At 43.4% G+C, this 15334-nt stretch overlaps 1 protein-coding gene across 4 annotated transcripts in view; it reads left to right on the forward strand.

Annotated features, from left to right (window-relative positions):
* The window catches only part of scap (SREBF chaperone), a 34361-nt gene extending 21599 nt beyond the window's left edge, over positions 1–12762 (forward strand). For all 4 annotated transcript variants that reach the window (XM_030749805.1, XM_030749804.1, XM_030749806.1 and 1 more), the window contains exons 10-23: positions 61–155; positions 391–489; positions 836–1048; positions 2068–2453; positions 2734–2883; positions 6406–6607; positions 7210–7325; positions 8752–9295; positions 9391–9476; positions 9754–9836; positions 9991–10157; positions 10276–10356; positions 10543–10749; positions 11295–12762. In XM_030749805.1, coding sequence (XP_030605665.1) covers positions 61–155; positions 391–489; positions 836–1048; positions 2068–2453; positions 2734–2883; positions 6406–6607; positions 7210–7325; positions 8752–9295; positions 9391–9476; positions 9754–9836; positions 9991–10157; positions 10276–10356; positions 10543–10749; positions 11295–11540 — 2675 coding nt within the window. In that variant the 3' untranslated portion in view covers positions 11541–12762. The remainder of the gene's footprint in view (positions 1–60; positions 156–390; positions 490–835; positions 1049–2067; positions 2454–2733; positions 2884–6405; positions 6608–7209; positions 7326–8751; positions 9296–9390; positions 9477–9753; positions 9837–9990; positions 10158–10275; positions 10357–10542; positions 10750–11294) is intronic.
* The last annotated feature ends 2572 nt before the right edge of the window (positions 12763–15334 follow it).

A 15334-nucleotide genomic window follows, 5' to 3' on the forward strand; every position in this document is an offset into this window, starting at 1 on the left:
AGTTCTGGCTTATTAAATATTTTGTTTGTTTTCTCTGATTGTTGCTCTTTGCTTCTTCAGGCCTTAGTAATGAGAGCTGGTCTATCATGAAGAACATGGCCACAGAGCTGTGCATAATCCTCATTGGATATTTCACTCTTGTGCCAGCTATCCAGGTAAGAGGAAAATGTTGGAACTGTTTCAGGAACTGCACTTTTTTTTTTTTTTAATGTAAGCACGAAGTACCGCAGCAATTTCCTAATGCTGTGAACCTGTTCACCCAAATGGCAATAAAACCTTCTGATTTTTTTTTTTTTTTTTTTTTGTAAATAACCAAGCTGCTAAATCAAGCTAGGTGGGAAATGCATGTAAGTGGTTCATGTCTCTTCTGTTTTTGTTTTTTTTTCTTAGGAATTCTGTTTATTTGCTGTTGTGGGGCTGGTGTCTGACTTCTTCCTGCAGATGTTTTTCTTCACCACTGTGCTCTCCATAGATATTCGCCGCATGGAGGTGAGGAACACACATTTCAAATCCTAGTTCAAATCTTTTTCACAGTTAAGAACTTGTTGTATTTGACATTATATTTAAGTAACAAGAGTTTAATGTTATGCATGGTATGTTACGTTATGCCTTTGGTAGTTGTAGAAATTTCTAACCAGGAGGACATTTAGATATGACAGCATTTCTGAGCCAAATAGAAAGCTAATGTCTCTAAACGTCAAGAAACACATGAGCACCAGAGCTAGCACGCACAACCAGGCATCAGCGGTTTGGCCCCAGATATTCGTGAAGTTGACTTAGTGTGGAAAAACACTCAGTGTAAACAAATGTCTAAACCTCATTATTTCCCTTTTAGCTGGCCGACCTGAACCGCCGCCTGCCGGCCGAAGCAGGTATGCCTCCACCCAAGCCAGGCCCCCTCCGTACACGTGAGGCGCCCCCTCCACCACGACCGTCTCCGCACACGATCACTCTGCAAACCCCAGCCTTTAGAAACTTGAGGCTTCCCAAGAGGCTGCGCGTGGTGTACTTCCTGGCTCGCACGCGCCTGGCTCAGCGCATCATCATGGTGAGAGGACACACTAGCTGCTTTTCCACCGACGGGGTGCCGGTGCCAGTATTTGAACCGTTCAGCTTTTTTTCCCACCACGAACGCACTCGGTGCTCGGCCGAAAAACGCGTTCAACTCCGGCCCCGCAAGCTAGCTGGTCTGGAACCAAGAACGCATGACGACGAAAGCGGCAGAAGGGCGTGACTCTGCCGTCTCAACATAATCTTTTCTACCATCTTACATGTGTATTACATGAGAAAAGCGAAGCAATTTTCACGGCTGTGAATTAGGTTGGGTCTTAAGGCTGAACTTGCTGCTTTGTATCAGTTCATATCACAAATTAAAAGGACGCAAAGTGCGAACTTGCCGTCTTGCTCGTATTTTCTGTCTCTGTTTACCTCTGTGCTGCAGTAGTTTGGTTTGGACCGTAAAATGTGTTCACAGCACAAGAAAGGGGAGCGTGTTCTCCCACGTTTGCGCTCTTCGGCTTCGTGTCCACACGAGGACCCGCCCACACTCATACGTAAAGGAGCGGTTCGTAAGCGCGGTGGAAACGCGGGCCGTTCCTAAGCTTTTCGCCGGTTCTTTTGGGAACAGCACGGGTACTGGCACCGGAACCCCGGCGGTGGAACAGGGTTAACTCAGAACTGACTAAATGTCTTTGTGCCATTTGTCTTAAGCTGTCAGCTTATGTCTTTGTTCTATGGAATCACTGTTTTTTGTTGCTTAAATGCCTTTGTATAAATGTCATAGAGACTGACAAGATCTATTTTTTTGGACTGGCACGTCAGTGTGGCTGAATGCCTGTTTTAGCATTAGAATGGATAGAATAACTGCATTTACAGTCTGAGCTTTATACTGTGTCTACACAAAGCCAACATTATCTGACGACTTACTAACATCTTAAAATATCAGCTAATGTAAAATGAAGCTGGCCAAATATTCTAGGTGATATACCTCTGCTGAATGATCATGAACACGGAACTTGACCCCTTTTTTAAAAAATAAAATTTTTATTAATGTTTTTTCATTTTCAGGCTGGCACAGTGATCTGGATCGGCATCCTTGTTTATACCGACCCAGCTGGAATCCGCACCTACCTGGCTGCACAGGTGTCTGAACAAAGCCCGTTAGGAGACCCTGGGGGAGGCGGTCTGCCCCCTCACCTGGGAGTGGCCCCGGTTTTTCGAGGTGGGGATCCTACCAGCACCTTGAGCATCCACCCTGCACCAGATCCAACTCCTTTACCTGAGAACCAATCACAGGGCCACCATGGCCCTCCAAGGGTGGGGTCCCTCCCTCAGACCCCATCTGCTGTACCTCAGATCACCTGGGGGGAGGAAGATGAGGAAGGATGGAGGAGACTGTCCTTCAGGCACTGGCCATCACTCTTCGGCTATTACAACATCACTTTAGCAAAGAGGTGAGTGCTGCTGGAGGCTTTTTTGGTGTTTGTGATGGTCTTTTTGCTAGTTTTGCTTATTTATTACAGAACAGGAACAAAACTGTAGAAGTCATATTTACCTCAAGGTAACAAGTATATAACCAAACTGAATTTAGTCATTCCCACTTTAAAGGTCTAAAAGACAGGATGATTTTTCTTCTCCTTTTTTTTTAAATTATATTTTTTATTCAAAATGACCAGATTTAGATTCCGCGTTGATGGTTTGTTTCAGTTTTTTTTATATATTGTCCTTTTACAGGTACATTAGCATCTTACCTGTCATTCCCATCACTGTTCACCTGACACCCCAGGAGGCCATTGATGCACGCCACCCTCAGGACACGAGACACCCTCAACCACCCATCTCCAAGGTTTCCGCTGACTTACAGACAGATCTCACCCTCTACAAGTTAGTACCAAAAAAGGCACCGACATCTAACTGCTTTAAATTTAAAATAAAATGAACAAGTCTCTTAGACTCTCTGAAACCTGGATATCTTAACATATTTAAAGGATGATTCTGGTTTATTTAAATCCAACAGATTTACCATAAATGTGGTTGTTATGGATGCCCGAGTTGTGCCTGCCCGTACTACTGTAGACTTGCCTCAAAACTTGGGAAAGCAGAAGCTTCCACAGAGTTGCTGTGTGGAGTCATCTTAATATCTCTGTTGTCTCATGGAAGTGGGTACAGAACCAGTTCAGATTGTTTCATGAAATTTTGATACTGTTCTTGTAGTCACGCTACAGAAATCTTTTTATCCTGATTTAATTGGTGATATAGTTCTATTTTTCAGCCCTGGGTTTGCCATATATGGTTCAGTTTAGCACACGCTGTCTCACACAGTTTAGTGTAAATAGGGGCCACAGCAGATAAAGGACCTTGGCCTTCGCTCTTTGTACCAGTGTGCCTTTGCAGTTTAGCTGAAGTTGGAGCAGTAAAGTAGAATAGCTTCTAAGGTAGTCTTTAGCCTTTCATTGGACCGTTCAAGGTTAGTTTCCCTATGACTATGCTTATTGAATTAAGCATAGTCTAAAAACGTATGTCTTTGTGGAATTTTTAGTTTTATTTCGAGTCTAGGCTTAATCCATGTCTGGGAAACCACTCTGAGAGCTTCTTAGAAAGAGAAATAATGACACTTGGATTTCTTTTTTCTTTAATTGGGAAACCATTTTTTAAAATTTACTTTAAAACTTGATGTCATGCAAGTTGCCACTGGGTGTTTTATGCACTTTATTGGAGCTCTTGTTTTTCTTTAAGGCAGAAGGGAGTAAAAGAGGAGCTACATCTCGTGCTCGACTTAAAGTTCACTGTGTTGCTGGGCTAATCTTCTCTTATTTGAGGCAACAATGGAAACAAAGAAACTGGAAACCTTTTTGTGTTTTCCAATAATGTCACTGAGTATCTCTGCCTTCAGCATGTATTATACTCTTGTTGGCAGGACAAGCCTGGCTGACTGGTTGCTTACAGGCTTTGTCCATTGTGGGGTTTTTTTTTTCCTCCCCTCCCAGCTGGTGACACATTCAGGCATGGGACAGTTGGCTAATCCTCTGTGGGAAGTATTTACTGTATAGGAATGTCTCAGGAATTTCCTCAAATTTGGCACAGACATCAAGGGTGACTTTGGTGTCAAAGTCGCTGTGACCTCACAAAGTGCAGTTTTGACCATAACTGCAGAAAATTTCACACCAATAGAATAAAATAAAGTCAAGTCTGAGCCAACACTGCAAGTAGACTAGGTCTCAGAGGCATAGGAGTGCACGCCTGTACTTCTAGTTTTTATCTGATTAGATAAAAAGGCCACCCTAGTATTCACTTTAGGTGCATCTGATACACAGTCGTAAAAAATGCTGTTAGATTTTCATGGAAAATAAAGGTTTATTTTGGTTACGATGAATTTTGTAGTAGAGCAAAGCACTAGGAGTAGAAGTGCTGTTTTACACAGCATTGATGATCAGTATCAGTTTAGTAAAATTGCCACGATGAGAAGATAATACTCTTTATCTTGGAGAGAAGTTCAGAGACACTGGATCAGTCTCTTTTCCAGCTTTATCAGCTTATAACTGCTATCTTCCACATCAGCGTTCTTCCACTGTGCAGTGTTGTGTAAACCAGTCTATTGTCACCTTGACTTCTTAATGCTGGTGGGGTTTTTTTGTGTCCTCTTTGGACTGCAGATATGAAAGCTATCAGCTGCACTTCAGTCAGGTTTGTGACCTTCACAGTTGGGAAGCGGCGACTGAGATTAAGACTGGTTTAGATAGAAGCCCAGACTGACTGTGCCGCATCTACTTCTGATTTCACCTCATGCACAAGAAAGCTGCTGTATGTTTGTGTGTCGAAACTGTGCACAGTATGGCTGGAAATTGGATTACAATTCATCATTTGTGCTGTTTTCTTGCAAAAAAAAAAAAAAATTTATATAGAATAAAGCCTAAAATAAGTTTAAAAAAAAAAAGGTACTCGAGCTGTTGAAAAAATATGTATAAGTTGTTCAGGCAAGGACCGAAATACAACTCAACAAACTGGTGGTTTAGTGAAACTTTAAAAAAAAAAATTTTTTTATGATGTTTGATTAAAAAAATCTTATGAAATGCTGAAAATTTCCCATCCATCTAGCCATCCATTTTCTTCCACTTATCTGGGGCCAGGTTGTGGGGGCAGCAGCTTAAGCAGAGAAACTCAGACCTCCCTCTCCCTAGACACCCCCTCCAGCTCATCCAGGGGAGTACCTTGGCATTCCCAGGCTAGCCAAGAGAGACAATCTCTCCAGCATATCCTTAGTCTGCCCTGGGGCTGGTAGGACATGCCCGGAACACTTCACCCAAGAGGCACCTGGGAGGCATCCCAGTCAGATACCCGAACCATCTCAACTGTCTCCTTTCAATGTGGAGGAGCAGCGGTTCTACTTTGAGCCCGTCCTGAATGGCTGCGCTCCTCACCCTATGTCTAAGGGAGAGGCCAGCCACCCTTCAGAGGAAGCACTTGTATCTGTGATCTTGTTCTTTCGGTCACTATCCAAAGCTTGTGGCCATAGGTGAGGGTAGACTGACTGGTAAATGGACAGCTATGCATTTATGCTCAGCTCTCTGCACCACGATGGACCCGTACAGCATCAGCATCTCTTCAGCTGCAGCCCCAATTTCACAACTGCTTTTTATAACAATGTGTGTAGTGATGATTCTCTGTAGGTTTCATCATCAGCTGAATCTGCGGCCGTTCAGATTTAAAGAGCTTTATGGGAAGTCAGCTGTTTGGCCCACAGCTGTTTTTGGTTCATTCTCACTGCTGCAAAAAATGCCACTACATCATCATCACAGCAACTAATGAGCCAGATATCTTCCTTATAAGTAGCTACAATACAAAACGGAGCTTAAAGAAAGTATTTCATCATTTGTCTTGTGAACATAAGGCTGGAAATTACTGGTGATTTTGCCCCAGAACTGCTCACTGTGCAAATAAGCAAATGTGTGCTGACAAGCTCGCAGTGTCAAAGTTGGTTCCTCGGCTCATTTCTGCTGCCAGTATTTGTTTTAAAAGCTAACTGAACTACAGACTGACTCATTTTCAATTGTTTATTCATGAGTTAAAATAATGTCCGGGAGTTTAGCCGAACACAAAGTTCTCATTTATGTATGATTTCCTGTTTAAATATGACACATTTTGACTGTCTTTTAAATAAATAATATAAAGTATTTAAATAATATTTAAAGCTTTACTATTACACTAATGACTACTGTAAAGCTCCAATTAAAAGGGTGAATTTATGGAACAGAACACACACAGGACACGTATGCAATACCATAAACAAGTTGACAGACAAATACCAAAGTTTGGCTACTGTGTGGTTGTGGTAAATGTGTAGTATGGTGGTGCTGCATAACTTATCTAACTGACTGTATGAATCCATTATGTCATCTTTGGATCCAGAGTGGCAGCTCTGGGCTTGGCTGCGGGTGTCCTCCTGGTTCTGCTGCTCTTCTGTCTCTACCGGGTTCTGTGCCCACGGAACTACGGCCAGAATGGTGTCCCTCACGGGCGCCGGCGTCGAGGTGACCTGCCCTGTGACGATTACGGCTATTCGCCACCAGTCAGTGAGATCTCACCGCTGCTGCTGAGGGGCCACAGTATGGTGAGAACAGACTAAGACGGAGACACTGCAGTCTTTGTATTTCCACCAAACGGTGTCAGAAAAAAGGCAGTGCTGAATATGAGGGGGTGAAAATAGCATGTGTTGCTCATATGGTAAATTGTATTTGCACACTCTCCCTCCATTTCCCCCTTTTATTTTTTTAAAGATGTTTAATCAGTAAAAATACATCTGGAATACAGATGAAAAGCAGATGTTGTGTACAGGTGTGAGTTACTCCTAAATGATTTAGTGTTCAATGAGTTCAGTTGCAATGCTACACACACTGTAATTATGAAATTTAACTAGTGGATTTAGATTAAATGTCAGTTTTGGGGGAGGCACAAACAAAGCAGGTGAGACCTGTGCCTTTTTTTTTATTATTATTTAAAGATAATTGATTAGATAAAGGAAATTAGTTGTGGGGTGTTGAGGTGTAAGCCAAGATTAATCATGAGCCTCAGGAGTCACAGAGGGCAATCGTAAAGTATAGGGATGTGGGTGGGGGGGGATACTGACTTAAATTAAAGTGGATTAATTTGTTTTCTTTGAATGATCACTTCAGTTTTATTAATCCTGTTTCCTGCTGTTTCCCCATCCTGCAGGATATCGAGTGTTTGGCCAGTGATGGGATGCTGCTGGCTAGCTGTTGCCTGGCTGGACAGATCCGGGTTTGGGATGCACAGACTGGGGACTGCTTGACTGTCATCCCAAACCATGGGTGAGACAGTTATTTTGTTTTTAAAGATTTCAGTGCCTTGCATACTATGTTGATCCCTGAAATCGTTCAGGATTCAGACCAACAATTGTTAGCGATAAGCATTCATCTCTTTTCTCCGGATTTTGTTTAGCTTAATTAAAATTTTGCTAAAAAGATCTCAGTGTAGGATATTTGAGGCTGATATCTAATGGTATGACACATATTTAATTGTCATGATCTGGACATGTGCAGAGGAGGGATCGTGGGTATATTCAGCCAAGGATTTTGAAGATGGAGCTGTCAGGCAAGACGAGAAGAGGAAGACCACAGAGGTTTATCAGTGTAGTGAGAGAAGATATGCAGAGGGTTGGTGAGACAGAAGAAGATGCTAGGGATAGAGTGAGATGGAGGCAGATGATCTGTGGTGGCAAAGGGAGCAGCTGAGTTGTGATCTGGAATATCCACTGAGCAGGAACAATCTAGTATTCAGTGCTGGTGTTTAGATTATCTGTTATCTCAGGACTCACTCTGCGGTCCAACTCATCCCAAACCATCTCAGTTGGGTTTAGATCAGGCGATTGTGGAGGCCAGAAACAGGGTGATGCAGCACTCCATCGCCCTCTTTCTTAATCAAATAGCCCTTACAAAGCCTGGAGGGTGATGGTCCCAGCAAGCGCAAACCAGATGGGATGGCACGTTGCTGCAGAATGCTGTGGTAGCCACGCTGGTTAAATGTGTCTTGGATTTTGAATAAACAGTGTCACCAGCAAAGCACCCCCATACCATCACACTTCCTCCTCCGTACTTCACAGTGGGAGCTACACATGTAGGAGCCATCTGCTCACCTTTTCTGCATCTTACAAAGACATGATGGTGTTTGGAAGCAGAAATCTCAAATTTGGACCCATCAGAACAAAAGACAGATTTCCACTGGTCTAATGTCCATTCCTTGTGTTCCTCGGCCCAAGCCGTTGTTCTTCCTTAGAAGTGGCTTCTTTGCAGCAATTCAACCATAAAGTCCAGATTCATGCAGTCTTCTCTGAACAGCTGATGTTGAGGTGTTTGTGCTACTTGAACTCTGCGAAACATTTAGGTGGGCTCTTATCTGTGATGCTGTTAACTTGCGCTTTATGAGGCTGGTAACTCTGATGAACTTGTCCTGAACAACAGAGGGAACTCTTCTTTTCCTGGGGCGGTCCTGATGAGAGCCAGTTTCATCATAAAGTTTGATGGTCTTTGCGACTGCACTTGAGGATACTTTCAAAGTTCTTGAAATTTTTCAGACTGACTGAACTTCATTTCTTAAAGTAATGATGGACTGTTGCTTTTCTTTAATTAGCTGAGTCGTTCTTGCCATAATACAGATTTAAACATTACTCAAACAGATTCACTGTATATCAACTGTACCTCTTGCTAATGCTAATGGAGTTTTTGGTCTCCTCCTCAGGCTGCGGCGGAGCAGCAGCAGTGGCTGCTGGGACCAGCGGGATGGCTGGGACAGCATGACCGGAGCACCAGAATCGGAGTGTTTAGGTCCTGAACGAGACGCTTCCTTTAGTGGTGACGGCCTGACGGAAGATGAGTTTTACCCAGTAAGGCGACGCACGACACCCAGTCGTCCGACTCTTTTCATTGACCAGCCCGATCTCACCCCGCTCATTGACACCAACTTCACCTCCCAGCCCCCTTCCCACCTCTCCACCCCACCCAGAGGAGGCTTTGACTTTGGAGGCCTGGTGGAGCGTGCCTACATGGAACACGAGCCCCCTTCGCCATCTACCTATGCCTCTCCTTCCTCAGCCTCCTCCTCACCACCATCAGGTGCTCAACTCCAGAGAAGTCCAAGTTTAGGGGATGCAGCCACCCCTTTAAACCAAGAGAGAACCCCGGTAGCTGGGACACAAGCGACAGGAGACTGGGAAAGCTCTGTCTGGGCCATGGAGCTGAGAGGGAATCTAATAGCTGCTGGGAGAAGCAGCGGCAAACTGGAGGTATGTAAAATTTGTACAAGTCACTGAACCTGAAGAAAGTCATATTCCTGATCTGCTGGTCTTTAGGTTCACTTTATGCCTGCATCTGGTTACAGCTGTGGGATGCAGTGGAAGGGTCGCTGCGCTGCAGTAATGAAGACGGTGTCTCTGGGATCACAGCTCTGGCCTTTCTCAATAACAGGTTAAATACACACAGAGGAACACAAACACATGAGCTGAACTGGGCAGCTGTAGTACTGCAACAAACATTTCTCAATAATTTTCATGGCATTCTGGATTTCCTGGGGACATTATATAAACCCAACTCGCAAAGGCTTGCCTGTATTACTGTGTATTTAACGAGCTATAACATATCAGATATACACTGTGTTCAGAAGCATTCATTCCTTTTATGCAGTTTAAATGGTTTCACATGTGTGCATGGCTGTTGGTTATTCTGAGTTTCTCTTCCTTTGCAGAATTGTGGCAGCTAGGCTGAATGGATCCTTGGATTTCTTCACTGTTGAGATAAACAAACCTCTGGGTCTGCTGCAGTACAGAGGTGAGGCTCGAAATGCTTCAGTGTAGTATGATTTGTTTTGTAGTTTTTAATTGAAAAAATATACAGGATCAGGCATTTCAATTTAAAAAGAAAATGAAATGGGAGGGAAAAATAAGTGCCTTTTTTTCCCCCCCCTCAATATTTTTCTCTCCAGGTGCCCCTGGGCGAGGTAGCATGCCTCCATCTCCCTGTTACAGCAGCGAGGATGTGATCAACTGCCAGCTCACGCGCTCCGTACAGTGTGCTCACCAAAAGCCGATCACGGTGCTGCGTGCGGCCGCTGGCAGGGTCGTCACTGGCAGCCAGGACCACACAGTTCGGGTAACGGACTTGGATTTATCGAAATTTACAATAAATTAATAAACAAGGGCAACCTATATATGCAGGCTTTGTCATGGTGCTTTTAATAAATCATCCTTCTCTGCGTTTGTTGGGTTAGGTTTATCGACTGGAGGACTCGTGCTGCCTCTTTACCCTACAAGGTCACTCTGGAGGGATTACAGCCATCTACATTGACCAGGTCAGCAATATCCCCACATCTTATAACCCTTCATATTGGGGAGGTGGGGGGATGGATCAGTATTCTTTCTTAAAAACTGTGGACCAGAATACAAGAATTATAAAAGTAATGACCAAAAAGCTTTTATCTATTTTATAAAACGATAGTAAATTAGACTCTCACTGACGACCTTTGTGGTTCCCTCAGACGATGGTTCTGGCAAGCGGTGGGCAGGACGGCGCCATCTGCCTGTGGGATGTCCTGACAGGGAGCCGTGTCAGCCATGTTTATGGTCACTGTGGTGATGTCACCTCCCTGGTGTGTACAACCTCTTGTGTCATCAGCTCAGGACTGGATGACCTCATCTGTATCTGGGACCGCAGCACCGGGATCAAGCTGTACTCTATACAGCAGGTACGGTACTTAAATGATCTGTTTATAATATTAGTTTCCTCCATAACTTCATTAGTTTAAAACATTGATTCTCATTTTCCTCTTTTGCTGATTTAAGGCTTATATCACACTGTAAATGTGATGAGAGAGACATTTTAGCTCCTCTTCGATTGCTCCCTCCTTGCAAATGGGCTCACAGCCAGAGAGCTATGTGCCTGTGATCTGGACATAAACTCTCACAGACATCATACAGGGTAGAAAAAACTGAGCACTTAGGGCCATGAAGCCTGAGCTTTTTGTATTACAGGGAATACTTTTACATACGCTGACCTCATTGTTTGAAACTTTGACCTTGTTTATGTGAGCGTCCACAGCTGTAGCTGTATACCTATGACAGAAACCAAGGAAATGCCCTTTAAAGACATTGCAATGGGCTCTTGAAAATTAAATTTTCTGACACTTCACATGATGAGCGTAATCTCTCATGAATACAGACACTAGTTAAAGCCTTTAAAATCTGTTTAACGGATCCATACGATCACTTTGTTTTCTTTCCTCCTCACCAGGAGGTGGGCTGTGGGGCCAGTCTGGGTGTGATCTCCGAGTCACTGCTGGTGACGGGGGGCCAGGGCTGTGTCTCCTTCTGGGACCTGAACTTTGGAGACCTGTTGCAGACGGTGTACCTGGGTCAGAGCAGCGATGGTCAGGGTGTCCGGCAGCTGCTGGTGCTGGACAACGCCGCCATCATCTGTGACTTTGGCAGCGAGCTCAGCCTGGTCTACGTTCCCTCCGTGCTGGAGAAACTGGACTGAGAAAGGCTAGCGGCTGATAGTGGTGGGAACAATCAGAGCATCCTGTTTGTTGCTTTGTATCATTGCTCCTGGTGTTCGGACGAGAGGCGATCATTAGATACAAGGCGTATACAATACTATCTGTTCTAGCAGTAAAGCTGTTTAAAGTTTGAATATCATGAGGAAGACGGACTGTTGCGTTTGATCAGCGCCATCTTGTCGACATTAACAAAGGTCACGAGGTTTGGTTAAAGCTGGATGTTTCTCACTTGAAGCCAGGCCGCCAGATCTGAGTTTGTGCTTTTTTGCACGCGTGCGTTTGTTTTGCAGATCTGCCCTCTATGCTGCTTACACAGGGCGGGGTGGTGGTGTGTGGGGAAGGGCTTCACTGTGACCCCACCCACCCAGAGAGGACGATCACACAATCTCCTCCTTTTTTTCTTTTTCTAAAAAAAAAAAAAATATTCCTGCTGTGCCGTGCGCTCAACAGCGAAGTGCAGCCACAGAGAGCTCGACAGGTCTGTGGCCTGTAGGGATGAACTGTGTGTGTGTGTCTGTGTGTGTGAGAGACAGACTGAATGAGTGTAGACTTTTTGTAGTAAAACTGCTGAGAACAAAAGTTGGTTATGTGTGAAGTGTGTGCTTGTGTGAGGGAGAACCAGTGATTACTGTATAAAGTAAACCTCCAGAGGGGGCTGTTTTTTATATGTCTACATCTATTTATTAGGATTTTTTTTTTGTTTGGATAACCATTTGTATATGAATGACTAATCCCAGCTCTTAAATAAGACCATAATAATGTGGAAATTGTGACTTAAATGTAAGAACGTGTTTGGTCGGCAGCACTTGGCCTTTGGTTGTTTGAAACACTGATGTGTTTGTGGATCGGGGGGCTGTGGGGGCGGAAAGGGTTCCTCCTTTATCCCAACCTCGACCTCTGTCTCTGGGGTTACTGATGCTGTACGAGGGGCCGGTTTTCCCCATTGTTCCGCACCTTCATCAGGCTACCTCCATTTTTCAAGTAGCTTGAATTTTGGATGACTGATGTTGCATTTTTATAAATTTTGTGCTTTAGATATTTTTGTTTAGCACAGTTTAACCATAACTGGTTCACCCAAAAGTCATTTTCAGTCCAACTTTCCCCCGCTTACAGTGCTGTCCTGAGCTCCCTTCCCAGACGTCTCAACCCCCATTCACACCTTTGTTCCAGTGACCTCAATAGGCCACAGGAAACAATGGAGCGGAGTCCTAAATTGGTTTCAACTGAAACCACTGATTAAATATGACCCACGCCCCCTTCACACCTGGGCACATGTGTTCACGCACATGATCAATAGAGGGTCATAACCACCTCCAGGGGACTACGCCCACAGGGGTTTAAATACCTGGGTCTCTCCACCATTTGGTTGAGAACTGAAGAAGCCTTTCGGATGAGAGGTGAAACGTCTTCAAGAAACAAAAAGAAGTCCAGTCGCCTTTTTCAAGCTCCAGAGACTACTATGACCTGGATGACTGAGAATCTACACAGACTTTTCAGTCCACAATTTTTAATTCTGGCCACAAATTGTGACAAAACCTTCTGTACATTAGATATACTGTATGTACATTTTTAGTCACTGGTATGTTGTTGATGCACACAGTTTGTCCTGAAACCTGTTCTCTTCTTTCTGAATCCAGTCAGTAATAATGTGAAGGAAGGCAACACTTTATATACCAAACTAATAAACTCTGCATCACGTCCCTGATTATGCATAATAGCACATTTAAAACAGTCTGCAGTATTGATGTTTGATTTTTCACATTTAACTTTGAAAATCTGGACCTTACATGTGACGTACTGCCCTGAAACGAACAGCATTACTGTGGTAGATGCAGATGTTTTCATAACATCTTTAATTGGACCAAATAGGAAATTTCACAGTAATTTTGTCCACTGTCAGTCATACAATTGCTCTTTATCAGGTATGAATAGTTTTAAAAGCTTTATATTATACACACAACTCTAAACGACTGCTGTACGTGTTCAGACTTGGCCAGTGGCTTCAATCCATGGTAGCTGCCTTAAGAAATCAGCCTTAATGGACAAAAGCAATGTATGTTAATCATTGTTTTGGTTGATGTGTATAATATGAAGCTAGTGTCTGTTCATGCTATTTGTAGCATGAGCTATTTGTAGTCCCTTCACTTTTTCAGCTGAAGAGGAACACATACTCTTAGTGTTCAGTGCAGTTTGACAACCAGTGTGATAAAACTGACTTGAATCCACTTAGAGGCAGCAGCGTTCATGACTGGTTGATGATTCTGAGAGCAATACGTTTGTCCACACTTAACCCTTTCCTCTTCCTGTCAGTGCCTGAACTTCACCCTTTTACTCTGGATAACTGAAAGTCCTGCAGGTTTGAGAATTTTGTGACACCAACATCATCCAGAATGAATTTTCTCCCGGTTATCCTGTGTATCCGTATCTACTGAATGTTGTCTCAGAAATCCGTTAAAAGACCTGCGCCTGATTCTTGCGGTCACAACACTAACTCGTTTATCTCTAACCCGCTCTGATGTACAAGCTCACACACTTTTTAAGCACTTTCTTTTTTGCAGTTTCAGCTTAGGTGCGGGAGAGCTTGGATGTAAGTGGACTAAAGTTCACGCCTGCGTGTCCTAGTCTGCAGTACTTGTTCCTCTGTGAAGTGGTTTCTATTCAGGAAACGGATGATTGTCGATGTAGCATCAGTATTCACATTTTAACTTTTGAGACGAATGGCGCCTGCCTGACACAGAAGCCAGTAATGTGATCTCCTTGCTGCTGTGTTCATTTATTTGCTTTGTGGTTTCTGTTTAGTCGAAAGCTTTAGATTTTTGAAATGTGCATTTTTTTTTTTTTTTAATTTTTGGTTTCACATAGTTGTTTTCTAGAAATGTGAATTGAAGCGCAAGTTTGATATTTTGGAAAATTGTGTACTCGCTTCCTTGCAGAGTGAAATGGTGATCAGTGCAGGCTTTAAAAGGAGGTGGAACGAGTGTCGCTCACATACACAGTGACGTGTTAGCAGCTGCAGTTGCTGTCGTGGCTCTGAGCAGTCGGACTGAAAATTATACTGAGATGTCATAAAGTTGCTGTTAATTTTCAAATATGGAGTGTAAGAGGTAATAATACATTTTCATGCCAGTTTAGAGTTGAAATAGCTGTTTTATTGTTGAGATATTCTCTGATCACAGGGGCTTTATTTCATGGACATTTTAAGGTGTTGGCAATTTATCACCTTTTTTTTTTTTTTTTTTTTAAACTAATATTTTCAGTTTTGCATAGTGTTCCAGGCATAATTCATCAGAAACATGACCTTGATTCTGTTTCTGAAGAATTACGGTAATTTCATTCAGATGAATCCAGTAATCATGGATCAAGTGATGCCAGATAAAACCACAATATCTTGACTGAAAACCTCACAGCTCAACTTCTGATCCTTCACATAGTTTGAAGACAGCATCCGTTTGCTCTGCCAGAAAGTGAATACACGCATTTTCTAAAATGTCCAGCTGTTGGCTTCTTAAATGAAGCTACTGCTCATGAATGTTTTGGTTCATAATAATGGACTTAACGGATTTTAATTTGACTACTTGACTTCGACCGTCTCGTTGCAGCTGCCGCCACACCATATCAAGAGTTTGTGGATGCAGCAGCAACCTTTACATCTTTAAAGTAGGGGAAAAAAGCAACAATTCCCTTTTAGCTGCATCCTCACAATTAATGGCAGAAAGCCGACGACGTGGTTTGTGTTCCTTCTCAGCTCCAAGTACAAATCTGTGGAACATTTCTT

The sequence above is a fragment of the Archocentrus centrarchus genome, chromosome 16, assembly GCF_007364275.1.
Source record: "Archocentrus centrarchus isolate MPI-CPG fArcCen1 chromosome 16, fArcCen1, whole genome shotgun sequence".
NCBI classification, from domain to species: domain Eukaryota; kingdom Metazoa; phylum Chordata; class Actinopteri; order Cichliformes; family Cichlidae; genus Archocentrus; species Archocentrus centrarchus.